The sequence below is a fragment of the Lissotriton helveticus genome, chromosome 9 (assembly GCF_964261635.1).
Source record: "Lissotriton helveticus chromosome 9, aLisHel1.1, whole genome shotgun sequence".
NCBI lineage: Eukaryota > Metazoa > Chordata > Amphibia > Caudata > Salamandridae > Lissotriton > Lissotriton helveticus.
In genome coordinates this window covers 977,056,036-977,081,981 of record NC_136070.1, presented here as the reverse complement: position 1 = coordinate 977,081,981, position 25,946 = coordinate 977,056,036, and the positions used below count along the sequence as shown (strand labels likewise).

The 25,946-nt window shown below is 48.6% G+C and overlaps 1 protein-coding gene across 2 annotated transcripts in view; it reads right to left on the bottom strand.

Moving 5' to 3' along the window:
• The window catches only part of RAD54L2 (RAD54 like 2), a 796,737-nt gene that overhangs the window by 483,077 nt on the left and 287,714 nt on the right, over positions 1–25,946 (bottom strand). For both annotated transcript variants that reach the window (XM_078661273.1, XM_078661274.1), the window contains exon 8: positions 8,429–8,562. In XM_078661273.1, the coding sequence (XP_078517399.1) occupies positions 8,429–8,562 (134 nt within the window). The remainder of the gene's footprint in view (positions 1–8,428; positions 8,563–25,946) is intronic.

The following is a 25,946-nucleotide window of genomic DNA, read 5'->3' as shown; positions in this document are numbered from 1 at the left end:
ATCCTCAGGCTGGCGCTGGGAAACCCTTTTTGGGTAGCTGTGCACCTTACAAAAACAATTTAACATAACATAACTCCATGCCAGACTATGCAACACTTATTTTACTTCATATTCACTCTTCCTGCCACACGGTCTGTCTTCTTGCCCAGTTCATCCCATTCTTTGAGGTAGCTGTTACTACATTCTCTCTCACCAGCACCCCAATCTCTCTCCAACTTACCATTCTTTTTCTGCCCATCTTATTGACCCAAAGTTAATAGGAGTTTAGCACTGTATTTGATGCATCTCAATCCTTATGCCTTTCTGTTAACTGCATCTCTGAGATCACTATCTTTTTCTATCTTGAGGTTACCCTCACACTGATTTCTGTAAGGATAAGGAGTATTTCTTACCTGTAACTGCAGTTCTGTAGAAGGGGTATCTCTGTTCTAGTCATAATCTAGTGAATAGTCCCGCCCATGTGCGTGGACCCCGGAACAATCAAAAATAATCTCTTAAACTGTCTTCAATGCAGTCCTGCAAAGACACTTAAGAGAGAATTAAGACAAATAATGCAGCCTAACATATACAAGGCTACAAAGGCCACCCCTTCATCTCATCTAAACAGTGAAAAGGATAGCCCACCGTGTCCAGTTTAACACTATTTTACCAAGTTTTCCTCACAGGGAAAACTCCCCTTCACCGAAATCCTTGAAATAATCGAGAGGAGGGGTTGGACAGACAAGCCTCCATAGGCTGCCATTATGTGTCTTGAAAAGGGATACCGTGCCTTTAAGGAACTCACCAGAGACCCTCGGTATCCCAGAATGCACAGCCAAAGTCCTTTTACTTTCAGTTCTTTTTGAAGGTGTATAAAACAAGGCCTGTAGCATACAGTACAGTACCATTTTCTCCACCGGGGAGGAGGGCGGGCGCTTATGACTATAACAGAGATACCCTTACTACAGAACTGGAGTTACAGGTAAGAAACTACTCCTTCTGTAGTAGGGGATCTCTGTGTATAGTCATAATCTAGTGAATAGAATGGCAAGCCCATCCCAACAACCAATCCGGCGGTGGAGAAAAAAGACAACACCACTACTGTGCAAACAGATTTCTTAACGAAGCCTGCCCAACCTGAGCATCCGCTCTGGCATCAGAGTCCAGACAGTAATGCTTAGCAAAGGTATGGACCGACTTCCAAGTGGCAGCCCTTCAGATCTCTGCAATGGGAACATTACGAAGCAAAGCTGTTGTTGCTGCTTTGCCTCTGGTAGAATGAGCCTTAGGCTTACCCCCTAAGGTCTTGCTAGCCTTCTGGTAACATAACTGAATACAGGACACAATCCACCTCGAGATGGACTGTTTTGAGGTGGCAAGACCAGTCCTGACCGACCCATAGTTGACAAACAATTGGTCTGACCTACGAATGTCCTTGGTCTTATCCAAGTAGAATTTCAACACCCTTCTGACATCCAGGGAATGGAGAGACCTTTCCGCTGGAGTGGAAGGATTCTGGAAAAACTTAGGTAAAGTTATGGTCTGATTGACATGGAAATCGGAAATCACCTTAGGAAGGAACTTAGGGTGAGTATGCATCACAGTGCAAAAAACAATAGAGGGACCCGGAATCCTAAACAAAAATGAAAAGGGAACAACTCGCCAGGGCGAGAAAATAGCCAAACAACATGAAAGGGGAGTTCCCAATGATAGAAAGGAGGAGAATACTCCAACAATCCAAGAAACGCCCACAGAACAACTAAGTGATATCAACTATTTTTTTTTATTCACATAACGAAAAATTGTTTATATCAAAAATAGTTAGTGCACAATATATTTCTTTCTCATATTTTTATATAGATATTTCTCAGGAACACATACATAAAAAATATAATAAATATAACGTCAGCCAAAGGACACAGACATCAATAAAAGATTGGCACACAATTCACTCACTCAAACAATCAAACCGAAATCATTCCCATACCTCAACACACAATCACATTCAAACATAGACATCCACAGAAAGCGCCGACGAGCGTTTCGGAAAAGTGCCAATACAAGCTTCCTTCATCAGGGCTCAGAACACAGATAATGAAGTTTAGGCACAATCTCTCAAAATAAGAAATATATTGTGCACTAACTATTTTTGATATAAACAATATGTCGTTATGTGAATAAAAAGAAATATTTGATATCACTTAGTTGTTCTGTGGGCGTTTCTTGGATTGTTGGAGTATTCTCCTCCTTTCTATCATTGGGAACTCCCCTTTCATGTTGTTTGAGTACGCATCACAACCTTAGCAGCATGAAATACAGTATACGGTTCTTGACAACACAATGCCTGAATTTCACTCTCCCTGCGGGCCGATGTAATGACCACAAGGAAGGCCACCTTCCATGACAAGTGCTGCAGAGAAGCCTTATGGATGGGTTCAAAAGGCTCCTTCATCAAAAAAAAAAAAAAAAAGGCTCCTTCATCAACCTGGACAGCACCACATTCAGCTCCCATGATGGCGAAGGACGCCGAACAGGAGGAAACACTTTCTTCAATCCTTACAGAAAAACTTTAATCACAGGGATCTGGAAGAAGGATGTCTGTGAAGGGCATTTATTATACGCCGTCAAAGCTGCGAGGTGAACCTTAATAGAATGAAAATTAAGGCCAGACTGAGCCAAATGCAAAAGGTATGGAAGGATGACATCTTCCTTGCAGGTTGTCAGATCATGACGCTTGGAAGTGCACCGGATACAGAACCTCTTCCACTTGTAGGCATAGGAAGTCCTAATGGAGGGTCTCTTAGCTTCCTTAAGTATAGTCATGCAATCTTCAGGGAGATTTAAGTGTCTGTATTGCACTATCACAGGAGCCATGCCGCCAAACTCAACGATGAGAGGTTGGGGTGCACCATCTGCCCCCCGAACTTCATGAGAAGGTCCGGCCGACACGGCAGCCGCATGTGGGGTAGAAGAGACCGGTGAAGCAGGTCCGTGAACCACCACTGTCGGGGCCACTCCGGAGCAATGAGGATCATCCGTGCTCTGGATTGAGACAGCTTGATGAGCACCGCTGGAATCAGGGGAATGGGTGGAAAAGCGTACAGAAAGCTGTTCGACCAGCGGATCCATAGCGCGTTCCCCAGGGTCCCCGGTTGGTAATACCTGGAGGCGAAGTCTCTGCATTTTCTGTTTTCGGCGGTGGCGAACAGATCTACGTCCGGAGTGCATCACCTGTCGAAGATGTCTCCTAGCACTTCGTCGTTTAGAACCCACTCGTGGTTTTCTTGCCCAAGCCTGCTGAGTGCGTCCGCCTGAGCATTCTGCACACCTGGCAGATGAGTAGCCGTTATCGTCAGTCCTCTGGCTAGTAGCCAATGCCAGATCGCCTGAGCTTCCCGCGACAGTGTGCGCGATCTCGAGCCCCCCTACTTGTTGAGGTAATACATTGTGGTCGCATTTTCCGTCTGCACAAGCAAGGAGTTGGTTTGGAAGGACGGATGAAAGGCCTTCAGTGCCAAGTGCACAGCACAACACAGCTCTGAGTTCCAGGAAATTGATGTGATACGTGGATTCTGCCGGGGAACACGTTCCCTGGATCTGTAGATGGTCTGAATGCGCTCCCCAGCCGTGGAGGGAAGCATCCGTGACAACAGTCTGAGTGGGAATGTCCTTGTGGAATGGGACCCCCTTGAGGAGATTCTCTGCAGAGCACCACTATCTCAGGGACTGTTGAGCGTGGAGGGACAGCTTGATCCTGTCGTCCCAGCTCCCTCGCTTCTGGTCCCACTGATCCTCCAGACATTCCTGCAACGGCCTCATGTGTAGGCGTGCGTGTGGCATGAGGAAGATGCAAGAGGCCATCGACCCCAGTAGAGAAGACACCGTCCTCACTGTTGTAGATGGAACAGCTATGAGAGCCTGAGCCTTCCGAAGGATCGATAAGCGTCTCTCCTCCGAAGAAGACACGCGTGCTGAAATCGATGGAGGCTCCCAAGTACTGTAGGCAGTGGACAGGCGTCGGAACAGACTTGGACATGCTTATGTGCAACCCCAGCGGGGTCAACCGAACGGCCATCCTGTTGAAGTGCAGTTGCGCTTCCTGGAAGGAGGAGGCTTTGATCAACCAGTCGTCCAGGTACGGGTAGACAAACACCTTGTTCTTTCGCAGGTGCGCTGCCACCACTGCCATGCATTTCGAAAACGTCCTGGGTGCAGACTTCAGTCTGAACTGTAGTACGGTGTACGGATAGTGATTGGTGCAGACTAGAAATCGCAGGAACTTCCGGTGTTTCCATGCAATGGGCACATGGAAGTACGCATTTTGCAGATCTATTGCGCAAAGCCAGTCTCCCCTTTGCAGCTGAGGATAAATCTGGTGCACAGACAGCATGCAAAACTTTTCCCTGCGAATCCATTTGTTTGCTTGACGCAAATCCAGAATGTGCCTGAACTCGTTCTTGTCCTTGTCCTTCTTGCGCATGAGGAAGAACCGAGAGTAAAGACCCTTTCCCCTTTGAGACAAAGGGACGTCTTCTATCGCCCTCTTTCTTAACAGGGTATCCGCCTCCACCTGAAGCTTGCGCAGTTGGAACTGCGAGCAGACCGGTGGAATCGATGGAGGCGGGCTGATGAAACTAAGACCTGCAAACAATATTCAGCACCCACTTGTCCGGAGTCATTTTTCTCCACTCTGCCAAGTAATGTTGTATGCTTCCCCCCACCGGACCGGGTAACGGACGAGGGGGAAGTAGCACCTCAGGGCCTAGACCTGGCCGGGCCTTTGGGCGTCGAGCAAGACTGTTGGCCGCCTCTGCCCCTCTGGCGCTTCTGGAAGGGCCACCGCTGGTACTGCTGCTGCTGCTGTTGGTGCTGCTGTCCAGCTTGGCGACCTTGCCCTCTTCTCTGGGCACCAAAACGTCTCTGGAAAGGACGGAAGGTCTACTTCTGCTCTTTTGTTTTTTCTAACCCGACAGCCATCAGGGTTTCTGCCTCTGCCTTCATGCGGGCCATCTCCTCATCCACATGTTTACCAAAGAGCGTCGACCCAGAGAACGGCAAGTTGGTGACTCGCTGCTGCGCCTCTGGTTTCAGCGATGTCAAACGCAACAAGGCATGACGTCTCAGAATAATCCCATAGCAGTATCCATGAGCCGCCAAGAGAGGAATCTTCAGCCGAGCTGATCACCTGATTGGATAACATCCTGTCCTCATTGAGGATTTCTTGGAAGTCCTCCCTTCTGTCCCTCGGAAGGTGCTCCAGAAACTGCTGCAGGGACTCCCACAAAGAACGGTCATACTGACCCAAGAGAGCCGTGGCACTAGCGGCTTTCATGGACGTAGCACCCGTACCGCAGACTTTTCGTCCCGCTGAGTCCATCTGACGGCTCTCTTTATCCGGAGGCACAGTAGAAGACGGGGCAGTAGCGTGCTGCTTCCTTGCCGCAGTGACGATCACCGAATCCGGCACTGGGTCCGATCGAAGGAACGCCGGATCGGAGTCTGGGGCCCTGTACTTTTTCTGCAGCCGGGAAGGAGCGGATTTCGTGGACGCCGGGGTCAGAAAGAGCTCCATCGCCGTTTCCTCCAGCCCTGGCACCAAGGGCAACAAGGGTCGAGACAGCTGCCGCTTGTGTAGGTTTCGAAAATCACCGCTGTCGAAGGTGTGGGAACCGTTACCGTAATCCCCAGCTTCGCTGCCCCTCACAATAACACCTCTTGAAAAGATACGATGTCATCGACCGGTGACACCCTCGTACGGGGGGGTATCCGATAGGGTGGGCAAGTAATCCCTGGCACTGGAAGAATCCGTATGCCGGGACCTTGACCTGTCCCTCCGGTGACGGTGCCTGGACCGTGTGGAAGACCGACGGTCACTCCTTGATCGGTGTCTATGTCTGGACCGTGACCTTGATCTCCTGGGCCTCTGGCGATCCACTGGCCGTACAGGAGGCAGAAGCAGAACCGGAACCATAGGTTGTGGAGGCCTCGTGGGTGGTGACGGGAGGTGTGGCAGAGATAAAGAACGCGGAGCAGGCCGCAGTGGAGGAGGAGGAGGTTGATGAGGGGGAACTGGAGGAGGACGAGGAGTAGGAGGACGAGGAGCAGTCTCCTTAGGCAATGGAGGAGGTGTAGGCATCCTGGGCCTAGAAGGCGAGTAGGTCTGCGAATATTCAGAGTCCGAAGACCTGACCACTCTCCTCTTTTTCTTCTGCCTTGGCGATGAAGTCCTCGAGGCCAACCTCTTTGCAGCCGAGCGCCGGCGCCGCCGCGACCATGGGCTCGTGGATGCAGAGGACGGGCTGACCACTGAGGCAGAGGACACAGTCCTGGCCCTCGACCGCCTCCAAGACGTCGATCTTTCCCTCCGTGACGACAACCTCTTCTTCGACGTCGACCGTCTCAACGTCGATATATCCCTCGACGTCGACTCTCGTCTCCTCGACGTCGACTCTCGTCTCCTCGACTCTCGTCTTCTTGACGGCAAACGGCGGTGTCGCCTCGACGGCGAGCGCCGGTGCCGCCTCGATGGCGAGCGCCGGTGCCTCTCGGACCCTCTCGACATCGACGGTGTCTCGCCGACGATGCAGTCCTCTACGTCTACCTCGTCCGAGGTCTCGACGTCGGTTCCCTCAACGTCGAACGACGACGCCGCTTCGCCCCAAAGCCCTGGGACGACGGGGAGCATATGGTGGTCATTCCTCTCGACGCCGAGGCCATCGACGTCGACGGAGATCTGTGTCTTTTCCTGGCCTTATCTTGACTGGGGAGCCCCCCAGAGGCTGAAGCACGGGCAGAAGACGAAGTCCCTCCATGCCCAGACCCACCATGGTCCTGATGTCTCCTTACCTCCAGGCCTTGGAGACGGATCTTCTCTTTGTCCCTCAGGGTCCTCTTGGAGAAGGATCTGCAAATCTCACAGTCTTCAGGGACACAAGAGGATGGTAGACAGAGGATACATACTCTGTGAGCGTCCGATTTAGCCTTCTTCCTGGAACACTCGGGGCACTTGTCAAACAAGGCAAGCATATTCGACAGGAGAGTGGCCAAAACTGGCCAAAAACCCCAGCATATGGAAGAAGAAGCAGTCAGACGTCAATTGAAACACTACAAACACTTGAAAAGTGCCCAAAAATTGAAAAACACCCAAAAAGGGAGAGCTCAATGCTCCAGGGTCCTGCTAGCAGGAGCCGGAAAAAACAACTGAAAGTAAAAGGACTTTGGCTGTGCATTCTGGGATACAGAGGGTCTCTAGAGAGTTCTTTAAAGGCACGGTATCCCTTTTCAAGACACATAATGGCAGCCTATGGGGGCTTGTCTGTCCAACCCTTCCTCTCTATCATTTTTAAGGATTTTGGTGAAAGGGAGTTTTCCCTGTGAGGAAAACTTGGTAAAATAGTGTTAAACCGGACATGGTGGGCTATCCTTTTCACTGTTTAGATGAAGGGGTGGCCTTTGTGGCCTTTGTAGCCTTGTATATGTTAGGCTGCATTATTTGTCTTAATTCTCTCTTAGGTGTCTATGCAGGACTGAAATGAAGACAGCTTAAGAGATTATTTTTGATTGCTCCGGGGTCCACGCACATGGGCGGGACTATTCACTAGATTATGACTATACACAGAGATCCCCTACTACAGAACCTATTTCCCATCTACCACTTTACCCTCCAGCAAACTGGTTTTCCTTTCTATTCATCTTATGCATCCAGTTTACACTTTGCTACTCACTTTATATTATCTTACCTGAACTGGCCATTACTATCTCTATTTCTCTTGCACCCATGAATGACCAGTCTCCTTTCACAACAGTCACAACTCACTTTCCTTACCACTCTGACAGATCAAAAAAATCAAACTGAACTCAATGAGGAGCAGATAATGAAATGTCTATGATATAGGACGTTAATAAAATGTCAGTGATACAGGAAGTAAGAATGAGACATAACATCTAAGATGAACGAGTCAATTTTTAGGTCAAGGGATGGACATGATGCAAAGTTCAGACTTCTCAGAGTCGATCACTTGAGTTGCACAAAGTAGGAGTTAAGATAGCATTTATGGTGAATGCAAAACAAAGAAAGGCAGGCAAAAAAATTAGGAGTAAAAGCTTACTAGGAGCAAAAGGTTCTATTAACAAATGATGGCAGGCAGCAAAGATTGGGAAGTCTAGATATTTTTAGAGATCCGGGATATTCAAGAGGTCAGACAATAGGTAGATGACTAACATAGAAAGAGGTGAGGAGGAACTGAAGAGAGGAAAGCCAAGTAGCTCAAAGGTAGGTGTTGCGGTGCTGATGGGAGGTAATAAAAATAATGAAGGAACAGGAAGACTGGAGCAAGATAATAGAGAAATATCAAGGGGTTGACAGAGGGTGAGGTTAGTAACCCACATTAGTCTTTAGAAGTTCAAATGGGGAAAAAGGTGTGTGGATGAGTGGAGGATTGCAACTTACTTGTGCTCATCATTAAGGATGTAAACCTTGAAGGTGCGTGGCGATATCTCCTCTGGGCCATTTTCTTCAGGAAGGCTCTCTGGGGCTGGTAGCCAAATGTTGAATTCTGCCAGCCAATTCTGAAGAGTATTTACCTAGCAAGAAAAAAATGAAATACCCCCCATGAATGTAAAGAAACAATGTTTAGAATGTTACTCGTGCAATGTCTAAAAACATCTGAAAAATATTATTCAGCTTCTAGTTTATCAGAAGTATAACAACTGAGATAAGAGAGAGAATAAAGAGACCAACACACACTTTTGAACTCTGTAGATTGTAGAAAAACTACTGTTTATCCTTTTATAAATTTGACGTTTAACCAAGGACTTAACCCGGGTTTTTACCCTAACAATGACATTGGCCCAAACTCTGATCCTCACCCTAATCTTTGTCCCAACTCTTTCCCTGAAACTCAGCCAGTCTCCAATCTTGACTCAATCTTTCACCATATTATCATGCTTTTAATTACAAATATTTCTCCAATTTATATTTCTTCTATGTAGCATTTTAATTATATAGTTTTTTTATTGACTTCATTTTTGTGGAATGTAGTAGACTTGTAGTGACTAATGGTCACATGTAAACGCTAAAAAAACAAGTATATTGAAACAGGATAACTTCCTAATGCCAGAGCAAGATTGCTTTCACAGAATTCAATAGGCCGTTTCGCAGCACTTCTTGTTATATAGATCCTGCTAGTGCAAAGGCAGAAACTGGGGCATCTACACAGGAAAGAAAAACAATGAATGGCTTTTCTTTCCACAAAAAGTGAATTGGAGATGTCGAATTGGCGATGTCAAAGCTTTAGACCACAGGACACATTCAGTTTCTCTAAGTAAAGGCTGCAACTTGTCACTCAGCAACTCAATCTGGCATAAAGGCGGAGCAAAATCCTGGCCCTTCAACAGAATATCAACCTTCTTTCACCACAACTCTGGCAAACACAACAACTCATCAATAAGAGCTCAGTAATGGGCCCACTGAAATGACCGCTTTCTCCGTCAATAGGATTCCATGACGTCTATTATGCAAAAACAAAACAAAAATGAGCTGCTGAAACAGACACGTCTAGCATGAATATGCGTCTATTTATTTATGTGTTAGGCCCTCTGTGAAGGAAGAATACCTTCAAAAAAGAAGTGTCCTCCACCAGTCCAATAAGCTGAATCAATTTGTTTAGTGTGATTTTCTATTTTAGGAGATTTGCAGAGAATTATAGCTTATGCAGGGGTGTCGCTGTCACCAGCAGTGCATATAACACCACTTGCGACAGGTCAGGGGGCATCAACACTCCCTTCAACCACCAACAAGTGACCTTACTTTAAACAGATTAATACTCAAATTGCAAAGGTGAGACCAGATGGTATAACTTTTCATTAGAAAATGTCTCCAGAACTTTCAACCGGACATACCCACTTTTCACCAAGAAACAAGGGTATGTACTGTGCACTGGAAAAAGTAAATATGCATCCTGCATACCCAGGGGTCAGTGCTCAATCATCTTCTCTTAAATAAGCCATCGTCTGCATCAGAGACCATCCTGAAGTTTTCGATTATTATGTGCATGCTGCCACTTATTATCAATCTCCATTCAGTTGCGGATGGGGAAATACAGATTTCACAACTGGTGTTGATAAACAAACCTTTATTCAATTGAAAGAAGGCAGATTTAAGCCCTTAAGAGACAAGTGCGAAACCCTTTGCACACAGAAAGCGGAGAATGATTTCTAGGAAAAAGAAGGCTAGTGTTAATTTCAGGTGCAAAAGGGATTTCAACAACCTCACATAAAGAAAAGTGTTAATATAGAGCTGACCTCTTTTATAAATTTCTCCTCAATTATGAATATGAGGGCACTGGTGCAGCTAGGATGTCTTGAACCCTCTTGCAAGTACCTGGGCCCCCTCACTTGGGTGACATCTCAGCCAGTCAGCTGCCTCCGACCTCCCTCATCTTCCAGCCAACAGTCGGAATATAATATATCAAACCTCAATACAATTCACATTCACGCTATTGTTCTTCCACTCCCAGTACTGCTATTCTGCAAGTCAAAGCAATAACCCTAAAAAGCATTAACAAAGCCAAAAGGGTTGGCCCTTGTAAAGTGCATGCACACAAAGAAAAACAAGCTTGTGCAATGCAATACGTCTCGCATTAGGAAAGTTTGAGCTATTGGTATTGTAAATGACAAATATTTTATTTATGTGTTGGTTTTGAAAATGGCGAAATTAATAGCTTTGTCATTTATAATGGCAATAGTTTTAACTTTCGCAAACGTGACACCTATAGCATTTGTAATGCAGTATGTGTTGTATGTACACGACTTAGATGTATTAATATTACAAATAACAATGGCTTTTATTTTTTTTTATAATGAATACTTAAATAAAGGTTATTGTAATTTATAATGGCAATTGCTTAAACTTTTGTAAATAACTTTTGGGAAGATTATGTTCAGTGTATTTTATTGTGATGAAAATCCAAGAACCGCAGTGAAATATCAACATCTTTTTGTGACATTTGTAATAAAGCTTGAAACATTGAGAGAACATATTAGAACCAGTTGTTGTTGAATGGTTGCACAGAGTGATGCTGTGGCCTTCAGTGGTGCTGAGTGATGCTGTGGCCTTCAGTGGTGCTGAGTGATGCTGTGGCCTTCAGTGGTGCTGAGTGATGCTGTGGCCTTCAGTGGTGCTGAGTGATGCTGTGGCCTTCAGTGGTGCTGAGTGATGCTGTGGCCTTCAGTGGTGCTGAGTGATGCTGTGGCCTTCAGTGGTGCTGAGTGATGCTGTGGCCTTCAGTGGTGCTGAGTGATGCTGTGGCCTTCAGTGGTGCTGAGTGATGCTGTGGCCTTCAGTGGTGCTGAGTGATGCTGTTGCGCTGCGGCCTAGAGTGGCGCTGCGGCCTAGAGTGGCGCTGCGGCCTTCAGTGGCGCTGCGGCCTTCAGTGGCGCTGCGGCCTTCAGTGGCGCTGCGGCCTTCAGTGGCGCTGCGGCCTTCAGTGGCGCTGCGGCCTTCAGTGGCGCTGCGGCCTTCAGTGGCGCTGCGGCCTTCAGTGGCGCTGCGGCGTGCTGGGGCATAGAGCGGTGCTGGGGCATAGAGCGGTGCTGGGGCATAGAGCGGTGCTGGGGCATAGAGCGGTGCTGGGGCATAGAGCGGTGCTGGGGCATAGAGCGGTGCTGGGGCATAGAGCGGTGCTGGGGCATAGAGCGGTGCTGGGGCATAGAGCGGTGCTGGGGCATAGAGCGGTGCTGGGGCATAGAGTGGTGCTGGGGCATGTGCTGAAGCAGAGTAAGACGGGCGACACATCTAGCCAATAGAAAAGCTTCGCGTGTGTGCCTGTGTCCTATAGGCATTGTTGGGCAGGCGCAGCTTTGACTGAGCAAGGAAGGGGTTAAGAGCTTAACCAAGATGGCGGGACCACGGCTCCTGCTGGTTCTTCTGGGGTTATGTGCATCTGCTTGGGGCTTCCTGAACCTTGAAGAGCTGACCCACATGAAGTACAGCATCGAGATAGCTGCCGAGCCTGTGCTGAGAGGCCAGGTGAGCCCTAGGGAGAGTGGGGTCTTGAAAGGAAGGTCTGTGAGGACGGACTTGAGACTGTCTGTGGGAAACGTAGGACCTATTGTTAAATAGTGAACGTAACAAGCTCTTGGCATTGCTGTGTGGGGGGCGTGGGAGGGGGAGCGAGTGGGAGGGAGGGAACGAGCATATGGCGAGCGGCGGGGGAGCAGCTTGGAAGTGCATTCCAATGAAGTCTGGTGCGAGGCGTGGGGGGCGGAGGAGGGAGAGCAGGGGAGCGAGCAAGTGGGAGTGAACGCCAAGCGCGCGCCTGGCGAAGCGTCACGCTTCAAAAGATCACATGCATTGGGAGGAATCCGCTTGTTCAAGAGTGTTGTTTCCCCTACAATAGTTCAGAGCTATACATAGCTCGACCTAAAAAAGCAGGGACAACACATTCACACTGCTACCCTCAAATAGGAACATCTGTTATTCTGCATGCACACAGGCATATGTCTTGCTCTGCACTCGCATAAGCACAACTTTCAACCTATAAACCACTTGCCCTGCATTTACAAAAGACAATATGAATCCTGCCTGCACACATTAAACCGCTCACAATGCAACAAACACAGTGGCTATCCTGCACTCACAATACACACACACAAGTATGCTTGCTCACTAGGAAAGAGTAGAGTTTGGGCAGATGGTGGCATAGGACGCACTGGTTGGGTAACTGGTGCAACTCAAAGATATTGAGGTAAGCTACACTGAATCTTGAATGTCCAATGATGTTATCTAATCTCCCATTAGTCACACTTGGACCAGCACTTCAGAGTATGCGAGTCTGATCTTTGTAGACTTTTGTGGGGAAGGACAAGTTTAGACCAGGAAGTCCTGCAGGCTAGAGGGGCCAAAAAGGTCATTTCTACAGACTTGACTGTCTAGGCATTAGTGCTTGGTAAACGTGTGCATGGATACCCATGTTGCTGCCTGACAAATGTCGAGGGCTGGAACTCCACGTTGCAACACCGTAGTAGCAGCCTTGGCTGTGGTGGAATGAGCCCTAAAGCCGTCAGGAGGCTGCTTTTTCGCCAGAGCGTAGCAAATAGTGGACGACTCATGGCGAGATAGTCTTCTTCTGCTCTGCACAACCTTTCTTTGATCGTACGTACTCCACAAAGAGTTGGTCGTCCACCCGGAAAACTCTAGTGAGGTCAATGCTCTTTTTGGGTCCAGATGGTGGAGTCACTCCTCTTCTTTAGAATTCGGAGGAGCGTAGAAAGTGGGCAAGGTGACAGATTGCCCCATTTGGAATGGTGTTACTATTTTCGGTAAGAAAGAAGCCCTAGTACGAAGCACCAACTTATCAGGAAAGATGGTCAGGTAAGGACGATTGGATGATGGAGCCTGCAATTCGCTCACCCTCCTGACTGATGCAATTGCCATTAAAAAGGCAGTTTTGATAGTAAGCAACTAGAGGGGACAATTGTGCAGAGGTCCAAACGTAGCGCACATTAGAAAGCTAAGAACCAAATTAAGATCCTACTGAGGCATAATGAAAAGAGAAGGTGGGAACATATGTACAAATCCTTTGAGGAATCTATTTACGATGGGAGATTTGAGTAATGTGTTGGTCGGGCCGCCTCAAAAGACAGACAGGGCAGAAAGGTACCCTTTGAGAGTGCCCAGTGCAGAACCCTCTTGGGCATGCATCAAAATAAAAAGCAAAGCATGATAAAGGGAAGCAGACAGAGGATCAATAGACATTTCTGTAGAATATTTTACAAATCTGTGCCACCGGCAGGCGTACAAGTTCTTGGTAGAGGGATACCTGGCTGCCAGAATCACATTACAGATGAATGATATCGAATAGTTTCTTACCTGTCGGTGTAGTTTTGCAGCTTGAAGATCTTTCTGGATTCACTATGCTGTGCATTATTCCGCGGTCTAGTGGTTGGGTCGGGAATCGTAGTCTTTTCTCTTATTTTTTTCGTAGCCCAGGTGGGCGTCGACGTCCCACCTTTTGGTGTCCTTCCTGGGACGTCGGCACGCTTCCTGCGGAAGCTCCCACCCTTGGGCGCCATCTTCGGATTCTTTTTTTCGCTTGTGTTTTGTTTGCGAATCCTTGGCAATGTTCAAGTAAGTTATTTACCCGCTTTGTCCTTCAAGGTGTCTGTTTCAGTATTGTCCTGATACTACCATCGGCTTCTCCAGCCACATCTTTCTGGCGGAGGTGGGTGGGTTCGCTAGTGTATCCATAAAGATCTTCAAGCTGCAAAACTACACCGACAGGTAAGAAACTATTCGTTTTGCAGCGTGAATCTTTCCGGATTCACTAAGCTGTGCATAGACTTTGTAGCTGTTTGTTATGTTTGTGGCGGCTGGGTGGAAGATGAGCGTGGATTGTTGAATATATGTTGAAGCACCTTCTGCCCTACTTGTGCTTCTTTGTTCATTTGTATATCCACGCATTAGTGCTTAGTGAATGTGTGCACTGAAGCCCATGTTGCCGCCAGGCATATGTCTTGGTCTGCTTGTTTGTGGCAGAGCTGTATAGTTTGTGCGATCCATCGCGCGATGGTTCCCAAAAAACAACTGCTTGCAAGGACACAAAGAACTGCTTAGTCTTTCTGTGCTCCTTCGTTCTTTCTATGTAGTGCATTACTGCCCTTCTAGCGTCCAGAGTGTGCAGTGCCCTCTCTGCGCTTGTGGCTGGTTTCTGAAAGAAGCTCGATATTTGCACCGACTGGTTGATGTGGAACCTTGACACCACCTTTGGCATGAAGTGTGGGTCAGTTCTCATCACCACCCTATCATTCTGAATCTGGATGTAGGGTTCTTGTAGCATTAGCGTCTGTAGTTCGCTCACCCTGCGCAACGAAGTGATTGCCACTAAGAAGGCTGTTTTCATTGTTAGCATTTGTAGTGTGGCCTTATGAATTGGTTCAAAGGGCGCTTTCGGGAGTTCTGTTAGGACTAAATTAAGGTTCCATGCCGGTGGCGTCATCCTCTTTGGAGGTGCGATCCTCTTTGCCCCTTCCAGGAATCTCTTTACTATCTGTGATGTAAAGAAACTCTTCCCTGTTTCTCCACTTGTATAGGCTACTATAGCCGCCAGGTGTACTCTCAGCAAGGATGAACTTAGCTTTGCCTTCAGCAGGTGCGTCAGATACCTTGGCATCGTTGACTCTTGTCATCTTCTTGTGTAGCTTCTTTTTGCTGCACCATTGTGTGAATCTCTTCCATTTTGCCACGTAGCACCTTCGTGTGCTAGGTCTCCTTGCCTCTTAGTACCCGCAGGGTACTCTCAGGTAACCTTAGGTGCGCTAACTCTATGTCTTCAGGAGGTATGCTACTAGGCGGAGACGCTCTGGGCGCAGTACCTCCCCGTTTTGCATGGAGAGTAAGTCTTTCCTTATGCCGAATTTGTGAGGAGCGCCTTGTGCCATTTCCATTATCTGTGAGTACCAGGTCTGCCTGGCCCACTGTGATGCCACCAGGATCAGGGTCATGTTGCTGGTTCTGCACTTGTTGAGTACTCTGTGTATCAATGGTATCAGGGGAAAAGCTTAAGCAAATGTTTTTGACCAGCTTATCCATAGGGCATTCCCCAGGGATCCTTCCCCTAGTTGCCTGGATGCGAAGCTTTGGCATTTTGCATTCAGGCGTGTTGCAAATAGGTCTATTGTCGGTGTTCCCCACCTTCTGAATAGCCTTAACGTCTCCTGTGAATTGAACTCCCACTCGTGGGATGCTGATGTCTGTCTGCTGAGCCAGTCCGCTTCCACATTGTCTTTCCCTGGTAGGTGTATGGCTAGCAGGTCTATTTTTAGTGGGATGGCCCATCTCCATATCTCCTGTGCTAGGTTCGATAGTGGAGCTGATTGTGTTCCTCCCTGTTTGTTGATGTAGAACATCGTTGTTGTGTTGTCCATTTGGATCAACACTCTCTGGCTGTACAGTTTTGTCTGGAAGGTTTTCAGGGCGAGGAACACGGTCTTTAGTTCCAGGTAGTTGATGTGTTTCACCGCATCCGCTGGAGTCCACAGACCCCTCACCCTGAGCATGCTCATGTGTGCTCCCCATCCCTTCTGGGATGCGTCTGTTGTGATGGTCACTGTTGGGGGTCGGTGGTGCTAGAGGCTTCCCTTCTGTTATGTTCTTCTTGTTCCACCACAACATCTCCTCCTGCACTGCGTGCATTACAACCACTAGATCTCCCCAACTTCCTGTAGCTTGTGACCATTGTTCTTGCAGCCATTCTTGGAATGGTCTCATGTGGAGGCGTACATTTGGTACCAAATGTATGCAGGAGGCCATCATGCCCATGACCTTGCTCGCTGTCCTCACTGTCAGAGCTCGCCCCTTCTGGTAGAGGCGCGTCTCTTTCAGCAGTGCCCGTGTCCTTTTGTCGATGGGAAACACCTTGCTCTGTATGGTGTTGATCTGTGCTCCTAGGAAGATTTTTACTTGCTCTGGTTCCATAGAGGATTTCCCCCAGTGAATGGAAAAACCCAGGTCCACCAGTGTACTCGTCACGCGCTCTGCGTGCTCCTTGCATGTCCTGTGCGAACTTGCCTTTATTAGCTAGTCGTCTAGGTAAGGGTATACATGGATCCCTTCCCTCCTTAGGTGCGCTGCCACTGCTGCGAGGCACTTGGTTAAGACCCTTGGTGCGGATTTTAGTCCGAATGCTAGGGCTGTGAATTGGTAGTGATCTTTGTTGATGGTAAACCTCAGTAGGTGTTTGTGCTGCCTATTCACTGGAATGTGCAGGTAGGCATCTTTGAGGTCTATGGTGGCCATGAAGCCTCTTGTAGGGACGTCATCTTGAACCTTTGTGTTTTTATGAACTTGTTCAGGAACTTTAGGTCTAGGATGGGTCTCAGTGTTTCGTCCTCCTTTGGCACGAGGAAGTATGTTGAGTACACTCCTTTGTTCCTTTCTCGGTATGGTACTGGCTCGATGGCCTCCGTTTTTTAGGAGGTCCTCCACTTCCTTTTGAAGTAGCTCTAGCTCCTTTCCTGACTGCACCCTCTTTTTCGGCTTCCTGTTTGGTGGTGTCCTCTCCAGTTCTATGCATTATCCGTACTGTATGATGTACAGTACCCATTTGTCTGTGGTTATCTTATTCCACTCCTGGAAGAAATGACTTAGCCTGCCTCCTACAGGTGTTACATGTTCGCAGATGTTTGGTCCGTGTAACCCTGTGTTGCTCTTTTTGTGCTCCACCCGGGGAGGATTTGCGCGGGTGGGCACGTGTTTCATGACGGAGTCACTTAGAGGTGGGCTGTTGGCCCCCTCTCTTGCTTTGTCCACGTCCGTTTCCGCTCCCGCGAAAGGACTGGCCCCTCTGTTAACCCCCCCCTTCCGTTCAGTCTATGTGATGGGGTACCCCTCTTTGTTCCTCTGAATTGTAAGGGCCCCCATGGACCTTGCAGTATAGTTTTCTTTCTTCAGCTGGGTGAGCTTTTCATCCACCGGCTCTCTCCATTGAACGGGGTGCTTAGAATGTTGTGCTGTACCTCAGGTTTGAACCCCGAGATCCGGAGCCAAGCCTGCCTTCTCTCGGTGACTCCCAACATCATCAGCCTGCCGGACGTGTCTGCCCCGTCCAAGGCTGTTTTGAGGCAAGCATTTGCCACATTTTTCCCCTCTTCCGCAAGTTATGAAGCTCTTTGCTGGTACTCGTCTGGGAGGTGCTTTATCAGCTGTCCGATCTCGTCCATAATCTGATACTGGTGCCTGTTTAGCAGGGCGTTTGAGTTTGCCATGCGCCAGTGCATTGCAGCATTTCTTTCTATCTTTCTCCCAGTTAGGGCCATCCTCCTGCTTTCCTGGTCTGGAGGTGGTCCCGATGTCATTGGCACATTCGCGATCTTCCTGGCGGTTGCCGCAATAATGGAGTCCGCAGTAACACATCCTCAGATGTATGGAGGGTCCTTGGCGGAGTGTTTATATTTTTTTCCAGTCCTAGGTGTTATGGACCTGCATGTCACTGGTTCCTTGAACGCCTCTTTCCCCTGTGCCATGACACTCTCTAGCATAGGGAGGTACTGTCTCCTAGTCTGCATGGGGATCAGGGTCTCCAGGAGGAAGTCTGCCTTTGGTTTCTCCTCATCCAGCTTGACTCCAAAAGCTGTTGCCGCGTTCTTGACGACCATATTGTAGACCCCAATGTCATCTGGCGGCAAAGGCCTCGAAGGGTACGTGTCCACGGCCTCTTCCGGGCTCTCTGTGTCGAGGTCATGCCACACCAGGTCCTGTGTCCCCGAGGACGCTGATCCGAGGGCTGTCCGCTGATCGTCTTCACCCTCTACTTCGTAGTAGAAGGCTTCTTCCTCCGGGTGTTCCTGGATTTCGGGACTTTGACGGCTCTTCGGCCTCGAAGTCCTCCATCTCTTCCATGTCGACGATCACCGTGCTTGGCTTCGACGGAATGTTGTACCTCTTCATCCTTTCGTCAAACTCATTTTTCCTTTGCAGGATGTTATCCATTTTGGCCTCGAGCCGTCTTTTCTTTCTCTCCATTTCGGCGGCCTGTTCGGCGTCGAATGGGTCGGCTGTTCTCTTCGACGTATACTTTGACGTCAAAGTCGAGATGGGCCTTGGGTCCTTTGTCAGCGCCGAAGCGACCTTCGGATCCTTCTCTTTTTAAAGTCGAACGTTCCTTTTCGGGAACGAGCTTCAACATCCTTGGCTTTTCGCCGGTCTTCGCCTCCTGGGTGTCCTTTTCGAAGGATCTGCTCGGCTTCTTGTCCTTGGATGTAGCTGTGGCTGTCGAGACTTTCGGCGCCAGTGCTCCCTTCGAGGACTTCGACTCAGTTTTTCGAGAGTCTGCCTCAGACTTTCGATGCTCTAACAGGGGTTTTGAGGTCGTTGACTCTGCTACCTCTTTAGAAGTTTTCTTATCGGTCTCTACGACCATGTAGTCGTCTTCTCCGGCGACGTTGTCCTCCTCGTCAGTCGAGAGCCCCAGGTCTCAAAGGGACGGCGGTTGACCCTTGCCCTGCATGTTGTTGTTGGCCCCTCTCTGTCGCTCTCTAACCCGGAGAGTCTTCGGTGTGAAGGCGGAGCAGGCGTTGCAGCCCTTGCTCTCGTGGTCGACCGGTAGGCAGAGGTTGCAAACCGGGTGCTGATCTTTCTGCGCGTATTTGTGGAGGCAGTTACGGCCGAATTTAAAAGGTGTGTTGTCCATTTCGCGCGCTCAGGGGGCCCCCTGTTTGCGCATTCTCCGTTGGATGTTTTTCAAAGTTCTCCTTCTTCGTCGTCCCGGCTCGATGGTGTTATCCCTTGTTGTCTCCTTAGTCTTTTCGTGCAAAATCGACTGTCTTGTGTCTTCTTTCCCTCGAAAACTCTGGAGCCACTCGGGAACGATCCAGACCCAACGGCGGAAAAAAGAATCTGAAGATGGCGCCCAAGGGTGGGAGCTTCCACAGGAAGCGTGCAGACGTCACGGAAAGGACACCAAAAGGTGGGATGTCGACGCCCACCTAGGCTACGAAAAGACTACGATTCCGGACCCAACCACTAGACCGCGGAATAATGCACAGCATAGTGAATCCAGAAAGATTCACATTGCAAAACAACTGCTGCTGTTCAATCTCAATGCAAGAAGGCATAGAGTTGACAGGTTCAGATGGAGGACTCTCCCCCGCTGCTGCAACAAAAGATCCACCTGAAGGGGCAGACTGATCAGAGGATTGATGCTCAGTTGAAGAACTTCAGGATACCAGACTCTCGCTGCTAATTGGCTACTTACCTTTAGGGTGCCTACACCCTTTATATGGCCACTTCCTTTGGGAAGGGGCATATCCCTAACCCTACTAGCTAGAGTCCTTTAAAACAATACGGTACGGAGGATTATGAAAGGAAGGGGGTCACTTCAGCTCAGAGCTCCCTGGCTGGGAGGAGACCCACCTCTCTCACTTACTAATTTTCACACCAACCTTGCCATCAAATATGGGGCTTGGTCATGGGGGAGGGCAGCCCCACGAGCTAGAGAGGCCCTGGTCAACATAACAAAAGATGGGTAGCCTTTGAGGCTCACCAATTTTCTACACTGTTCCTCCTTGTGTGAAGCACCTCTAGCCAGAGCAGGCTTTGTTTCTGACCCACGAGAGCAAAAGGCTCCCACTTCAGGGGATCAGAAACATATATAGAGGTAGCAGGCTGGTGTAGAGCAGTCAGGCATACATAGCGAGTTGTTAGAATTTCAGGGGGCACATCAGAGTTGCCTGTCGGTGCATATCTTAATAAATCCAACACTGGCATCAGTGTAGGTTTATTACACTGTGATGTTTGGTACCAAACATTTTGGAATTCGGTGAAGCCATCGTGGAGCTGTGGAACTCACAGTGACAAGATCCCAACCTGTGTACTCAGTATGGCTTCTCTGTGCACTTACAATATCTAAGAATGGACTTAGACACTATGGGGGCTTATCTGCTTATGCAGTTATGCCCTCACATGAGGTATAGTGTACCTTGCCTTAGGACTGTAAGGCCTGCTTTAGGGGTGACTTACCTATGCCTCTTAAAGTGCTGGTAGGCCTGGCTCACAGGGATGGAACCAGGTTGACTCTTCCCTTTTTTTGCACCAAAATACGCAGGCTGATGTGGCAGTTTGCCAGTGTTTAGTGATGGGTCTCTTAGGGTGGCAGAATACAAGCTGCAGCCCTTAGAGGCCCTTTATGGTCACAAGGCCTTTGGTACCCCTGGTACTTTTTACAAGGGACTAACATGTGAGCAAAAAGTGTGCCAATTGTGGAAACAAAGGTAGTAAACTCAAGGGTAGAAGATTGTCTGGGCAATGTATGGACTATGCAAGGACAAACAATGATTTTGATTTGCAGTGCATACTTTGCATGGCAGGATGGGTTGCGGGGAAGGTCGGGTGGTTTTGGGGGTTGTCAGGGGTGAATAGGGTGGAGGGATTAAATTGTAGTTGTTTCTTGTACTTGTTCTCCGGGTAAAATCACAATACAACCTTATTGTTACTACAATTCACAACAATTTCCCAATTTCTATTTGGAATCAAAAAGTATTATTTTCACGACACCACGTATATGGTATGTCACAAGAGAATTTGTGCAATCTTCACCAAAGCTTGATTCTACGTGTCGATTTGGCTGTGGATTTGCCAGGGAATGGAAGGTTGTAGGAAGCTGGCTCTGTATATACTATACCAAAATGAGGTATAGTGTGTACAGAGTCCAGTGGTACACCAAAGGTAGGCAGTGGCAAAAGTAGATAGCACCTTACTCTCTATTTGTGGTAGTGTGGGTGAGCAGTAAGGCTTTATCAGAGGATAGTATTAAGCATTTGTTGTACACACTCAGGCAGCAAAAGATGTCACACACTCAAAGACTGAACTCAGACCAATTTCTGTGTATAAAAATAATATTTAGTTATATTTATTTTCTAGAACCAAGCAAGCCTGGTGCATGTAATTGTAAATGATACTTTTCAAGGAAGGTTGAAAAATACAAGCAAGCTGAATGAAAATGACTGTTACAGGTTTGTACGTACTTTCAAAACGGTCAAAATTACTGTTAGATTACTTTTGATTACCTTATTAGCTCTACTCATTGTGATATGCCTAGATATTACACTGGGACATTTCCTAGAAAAAAGGTAAGTAAAGCAGTCTTTAAATATTTGCAGTTTTCAAGTTCTCATACAAAACCAACTCCACACCAAACAATGTTCACAAGAAAGCAGTCAATGCAGTCCTATGGGAAGAAATGTGGTTATCGGTTTCAAGGTAGGTACTTCGGTTTGGGAGTTGGTTTTATGGGGTTAGAACCAGGGTTCCCCCACAGTCGAGGATGCACTCTCAAAGCATCCTGAGCGGCACTGGGGTGGCAGGGTGCAGGATGCTGAGGCCCAATGTTATCCAATCGGGATAGGGGGCCTCCGGTTGGTGGCTGCTTACGAGCAGGCCAAAAGGTTGTGGGAGCAAAGCTACTGGTGTTAGGCTCAAGGCAAAGGGGGATCCGGGTTAGCACCCAAAGTACACCCAGAGCATTGCTGGGGCGGATGGGGTGCAGGGTACTGTTTTGGCGTCGGGAGCCCTGTTGATTTCAAAGGGGATTCTCCAGTTGCAACTAAGACTGCAGGCTCTGGGACGAAGATCTTCTGGAGGGGACCACAGGTTGGCGAGGTAGGTTGGGATGCCTGGGGATGCTGGGACACCATCAGTTGGGCCACCCAAGGCCGTGAGGCATCGGGTGCAGGGGTGTCTTTAGGTGTCAGGTTTTCTAGCCAGCTCCTGTCACGATCAGGGGGATCCTCCAGAAAGTGACTGCAATCTTCGCTTGGAGATTCAAGGAAGGTCAGAGTTCACCAGTTCTCAGGTCAGGATCACTGGGGAGACCTCCTTGTGGTGTTGGCTACTCGAACTCGGCCCATGGGCATTGGGTGCAGAGTGGTGCAAACTCGCGGTTTTGGCTAGAGCCAGAGTATGTGCGTGAGCAAATTCAATGCTCACAGGAGACAAAAGTCTTGGGTTTGGAAGGCAGGGCAGGTCCTTCAGGTTCTTGAGGTTGCTGGCTGCAGGACACAGCGGGATTTCACTGGAGCAGTTTCGAGGCGCGGACAGGCCGGTAGGGCTGGGGCCAAGTCAGTGGGTGTCCTCCTCTTCTTAGTGTCAGCACGATTTCTTCGGTCTTTCTTCCTCTCTTCTTATGGTTGGTTCTTGTCTGAGGAGGTAAGGTTCAGGGTTGCCCCTAAATACTAGATTTAGGGGTCATTACAGGTAGGTAAATATTGGGATCAATTGGTCCCTTCCTTGGGGTGGGTACGGCCCCTATTATGCCACCCTCCGTGGGAGGGGGGCATATGCCTCTCTCTGGTTGGCTGAGTCCCCCATCTGCAAGATGGCGGGGACAGAGATGTGCTTCACCTCGCCTCCCCCACCTGAGGGGTGGGGTTGGCAAAGTTGGGCACACCTCCCTTTCTCACTTGGTTTTCCCGCTGATTCTTCCACCCAAAGGGGGGGATCAGAACCGGTGGGAGCCAGTTGCTGGAAGCAGCAAAGGGCTGTGGTAGGTCACAAAGGCGTCAAGCCTTTGAAGCTTCCCCTTCGTGGACCATGCCCATCCTGGGGGAGGAGGCTTGGCACCTCATCCCAGGATGAGTATGGTTTCAGACCCCAGAGAGCAGCAAGCTCTGGACCCAGGGGTCCAGAAACATGTCTGGTGGTGGCAGCTGGTGAACAGCCACTCAGCCTGGACAGTAGAGTTTGGTCGTTTTTCAGGGGGCATCTTCAAGATGCCCCTATGAGTGCATTGTTCATTAAATCCCACACTAGCATCAGTGTGGTTTAATGTGCTGAGAAGTTTGATACCAAACTTTCAATTTTTCAGTAAAGGCATTATGGTACTGTGGAGTTTGTAATGACAAACTCCCAGCACCATATACTCTTAATAGTATTACTACACTTACAATGTCTAAGAATTGGCTTAGACACTGTAGGGGTACAGGGCTCATGCACCTGTACCCTCACCACTGGTATAGTACACCCAGCTGGAGAGGTGGCTGAATTATGTCACAGCAGTGGGTTGTAGGCATGGCACACAGAGATGTGTGCCATGTTGACTTCACTTTGTTCTGAACCAAAACACGCAGCCTGCAATGGCAGTGTGTGTGTGTAAAGGTATAGGGCCTCTAAAGGTGGCACAATAAGTGCTACAGTCCTGACAGGCCTTCCCTGGCCACAGTGGCCTTGGTACCATTTACAAGGACTGACATGTGGCCAAAGTGTGCCAAATGGGTTTTGTCTCAATGCAGTATAGGGGAAGAACATAGACTCTGGGTACCGGATTGGAAGGTACCCAGGGCACACTCAAAGTACATCAACATTTTTGCAAAAAGTGGGGGTGACCATGCAAAAAGAGGGCACTTTCTCACAAAGATGGAAAGAAAATTCCTGAATAAAGACAACACCCCTTTTACACTATCTGCAGGACACATCGACATCCCTCTCAACAGTATAATATGCTCTAATGGGGTTATTGAATGATTTCCCATGAACTACAGGCATACCTGTAGACGAACCCTGAACCACTATCCTTTGTTGAACATGCCCTTTGCCTACAGAATCCTTTTCGTACTGTGCTTCTTCGCAAAAGTCTGACTCTGGGAAACAGCTCTGCTGGATTGACAGCATCAATCTAAATTGCGTGCAGTGTAAAATAACTTTCAAGTTAATAAAACTCATAATGACCTTAGTGATTAAGACTTATGATTTACCTTTGTGCCTATCAATATATCTCCATTTATTGGCACATTCAAGATGTTAACCAGACAAAACGTTTAGGGAACAAGACAAGGCCAGAACTGCTACCTCATGTCCAAAGAAATTAGCCATCTCCCGCAATAGATTAAGAAATTCTAGCAATATGGGTGGATGGACTTTATAACATCAACCATAGCAACACAACAGCTCAGCTTCAGGCAAATGATCCACCACTATTTTCATTAAATTGCAAGACGAATACTCTTATCTTGCCTAATAGCATCAGATAAAGATCTTAAGGACAGAAGGACATTAGAAAAATGTTGTTCTTCAGGATTCTGTTCTTTCTTTTGTCCTTTCTACAAGAAGCAAAGTTGGGAATAGTGTAGGCCTCCGCCCACATTTTTGCTAAGAAAAAGGAACAGCTGTGATCAGGAGCCAAATGCTCTCATTTGAGTCACCGATGCAAAGCTCTCCGTAGACCTGTAAAGGCTCGCTAACAGTAATTGAAAAAAACACTAGAGGCACAGCCACTTGTACACATCACTCCTACCACAATGATCTTCGATCTGACCTCAAAATCAGGACACAAAATGTCTCCACGACCTGTTCAATCAATCAATCAGTGAACTTGCAAAGCGCGCTACTTACCCATGAGGCTCTCAAGGCGCGTGGGGAGGGGAGGTGGGGCGTCTGCTACTGCTTGAAGAGCCAGGTCTTGAGGAGCCTTCTGAAGGTGAGCAGGTCTTGGGTCTGCCGCAGATGGGTGGGGAGGGTGTTCCAGGTCTTGGTGGCGAAGAAGGAGAAGGATCTGCCGCCGGAGGTTGTTCGTTGGTTGCGCGGGGCGAGGGCGAGGCTGGAGGAGCAGAGATGGTGAGCGGGGGTGTAGAAGTTGAGTCTGTTGTTCAGGTAGGCTGGTCCCGTGTTGTGGAGTGCCTTGTGTGCGTGGGTGAGAAGCTTGAAGGTGATCCTCTTGTTGACAGGGAGCCAGTGCAGTTCTCTTAGGTGGGGGGTGATTTGGCTGCGGCGGGGGATGTTGAGAATCAGTCTGGCGGAGGCGCTTTGGATGCGTTGTAATCATCGCAGGTGTTTGGCCGGGATTCCTGCGTAGAGTGCTTTGCCGTAGTCCAGCCTGCTGCTGACGAGGGCTTGGGCTACTGTTCTTCTTGTTTCGGTCGGGATCCACTTGTAGATCCTGCGAAGCATGCGGAGGGTGTTGTAGCAGGAGGAGGAGATGTCGTTGACCTGTTTTGACATGGAGAGGGAGGAGTCGAGGACGAATCCTAGGTTGCGTGCGTGGTTCATGGGTGTTGAAGCTCCCAGTGTGGTTGGCCACCAGGAATCGTCCCACGCAGATGGGGTGGGACCTAGGATGAGGACCTTCGTCTTGTCCGACTTCAGTTGCAGACGGCTGCTCCTCATCCACTCGGTGACGGCCTGCATTCCCTCATGGAGGTTGGTTTTGGCGGTGTGCGGGTCCTTGGTGTGGGAGAGGATGAGCTGGGTGTCATCGGCGTAGGAGATGATGTTCAGGTCGTGCTGGCCGGCCACTTGTGCGAGGGGGGCCATGTAGACCTGTTACATCTATTTCCCATGATTGGGGGAGTGGCAGATTTGTTTAACTTTTACGGCTAAGAATGGAGATACTTAGAAGACCAAGATTCCCTATGGGACACAGTTCTAGTCAAACTATATTTGTGAGTCCTGCCCATGGGATCAAACTGGAATGCCAGTCCCC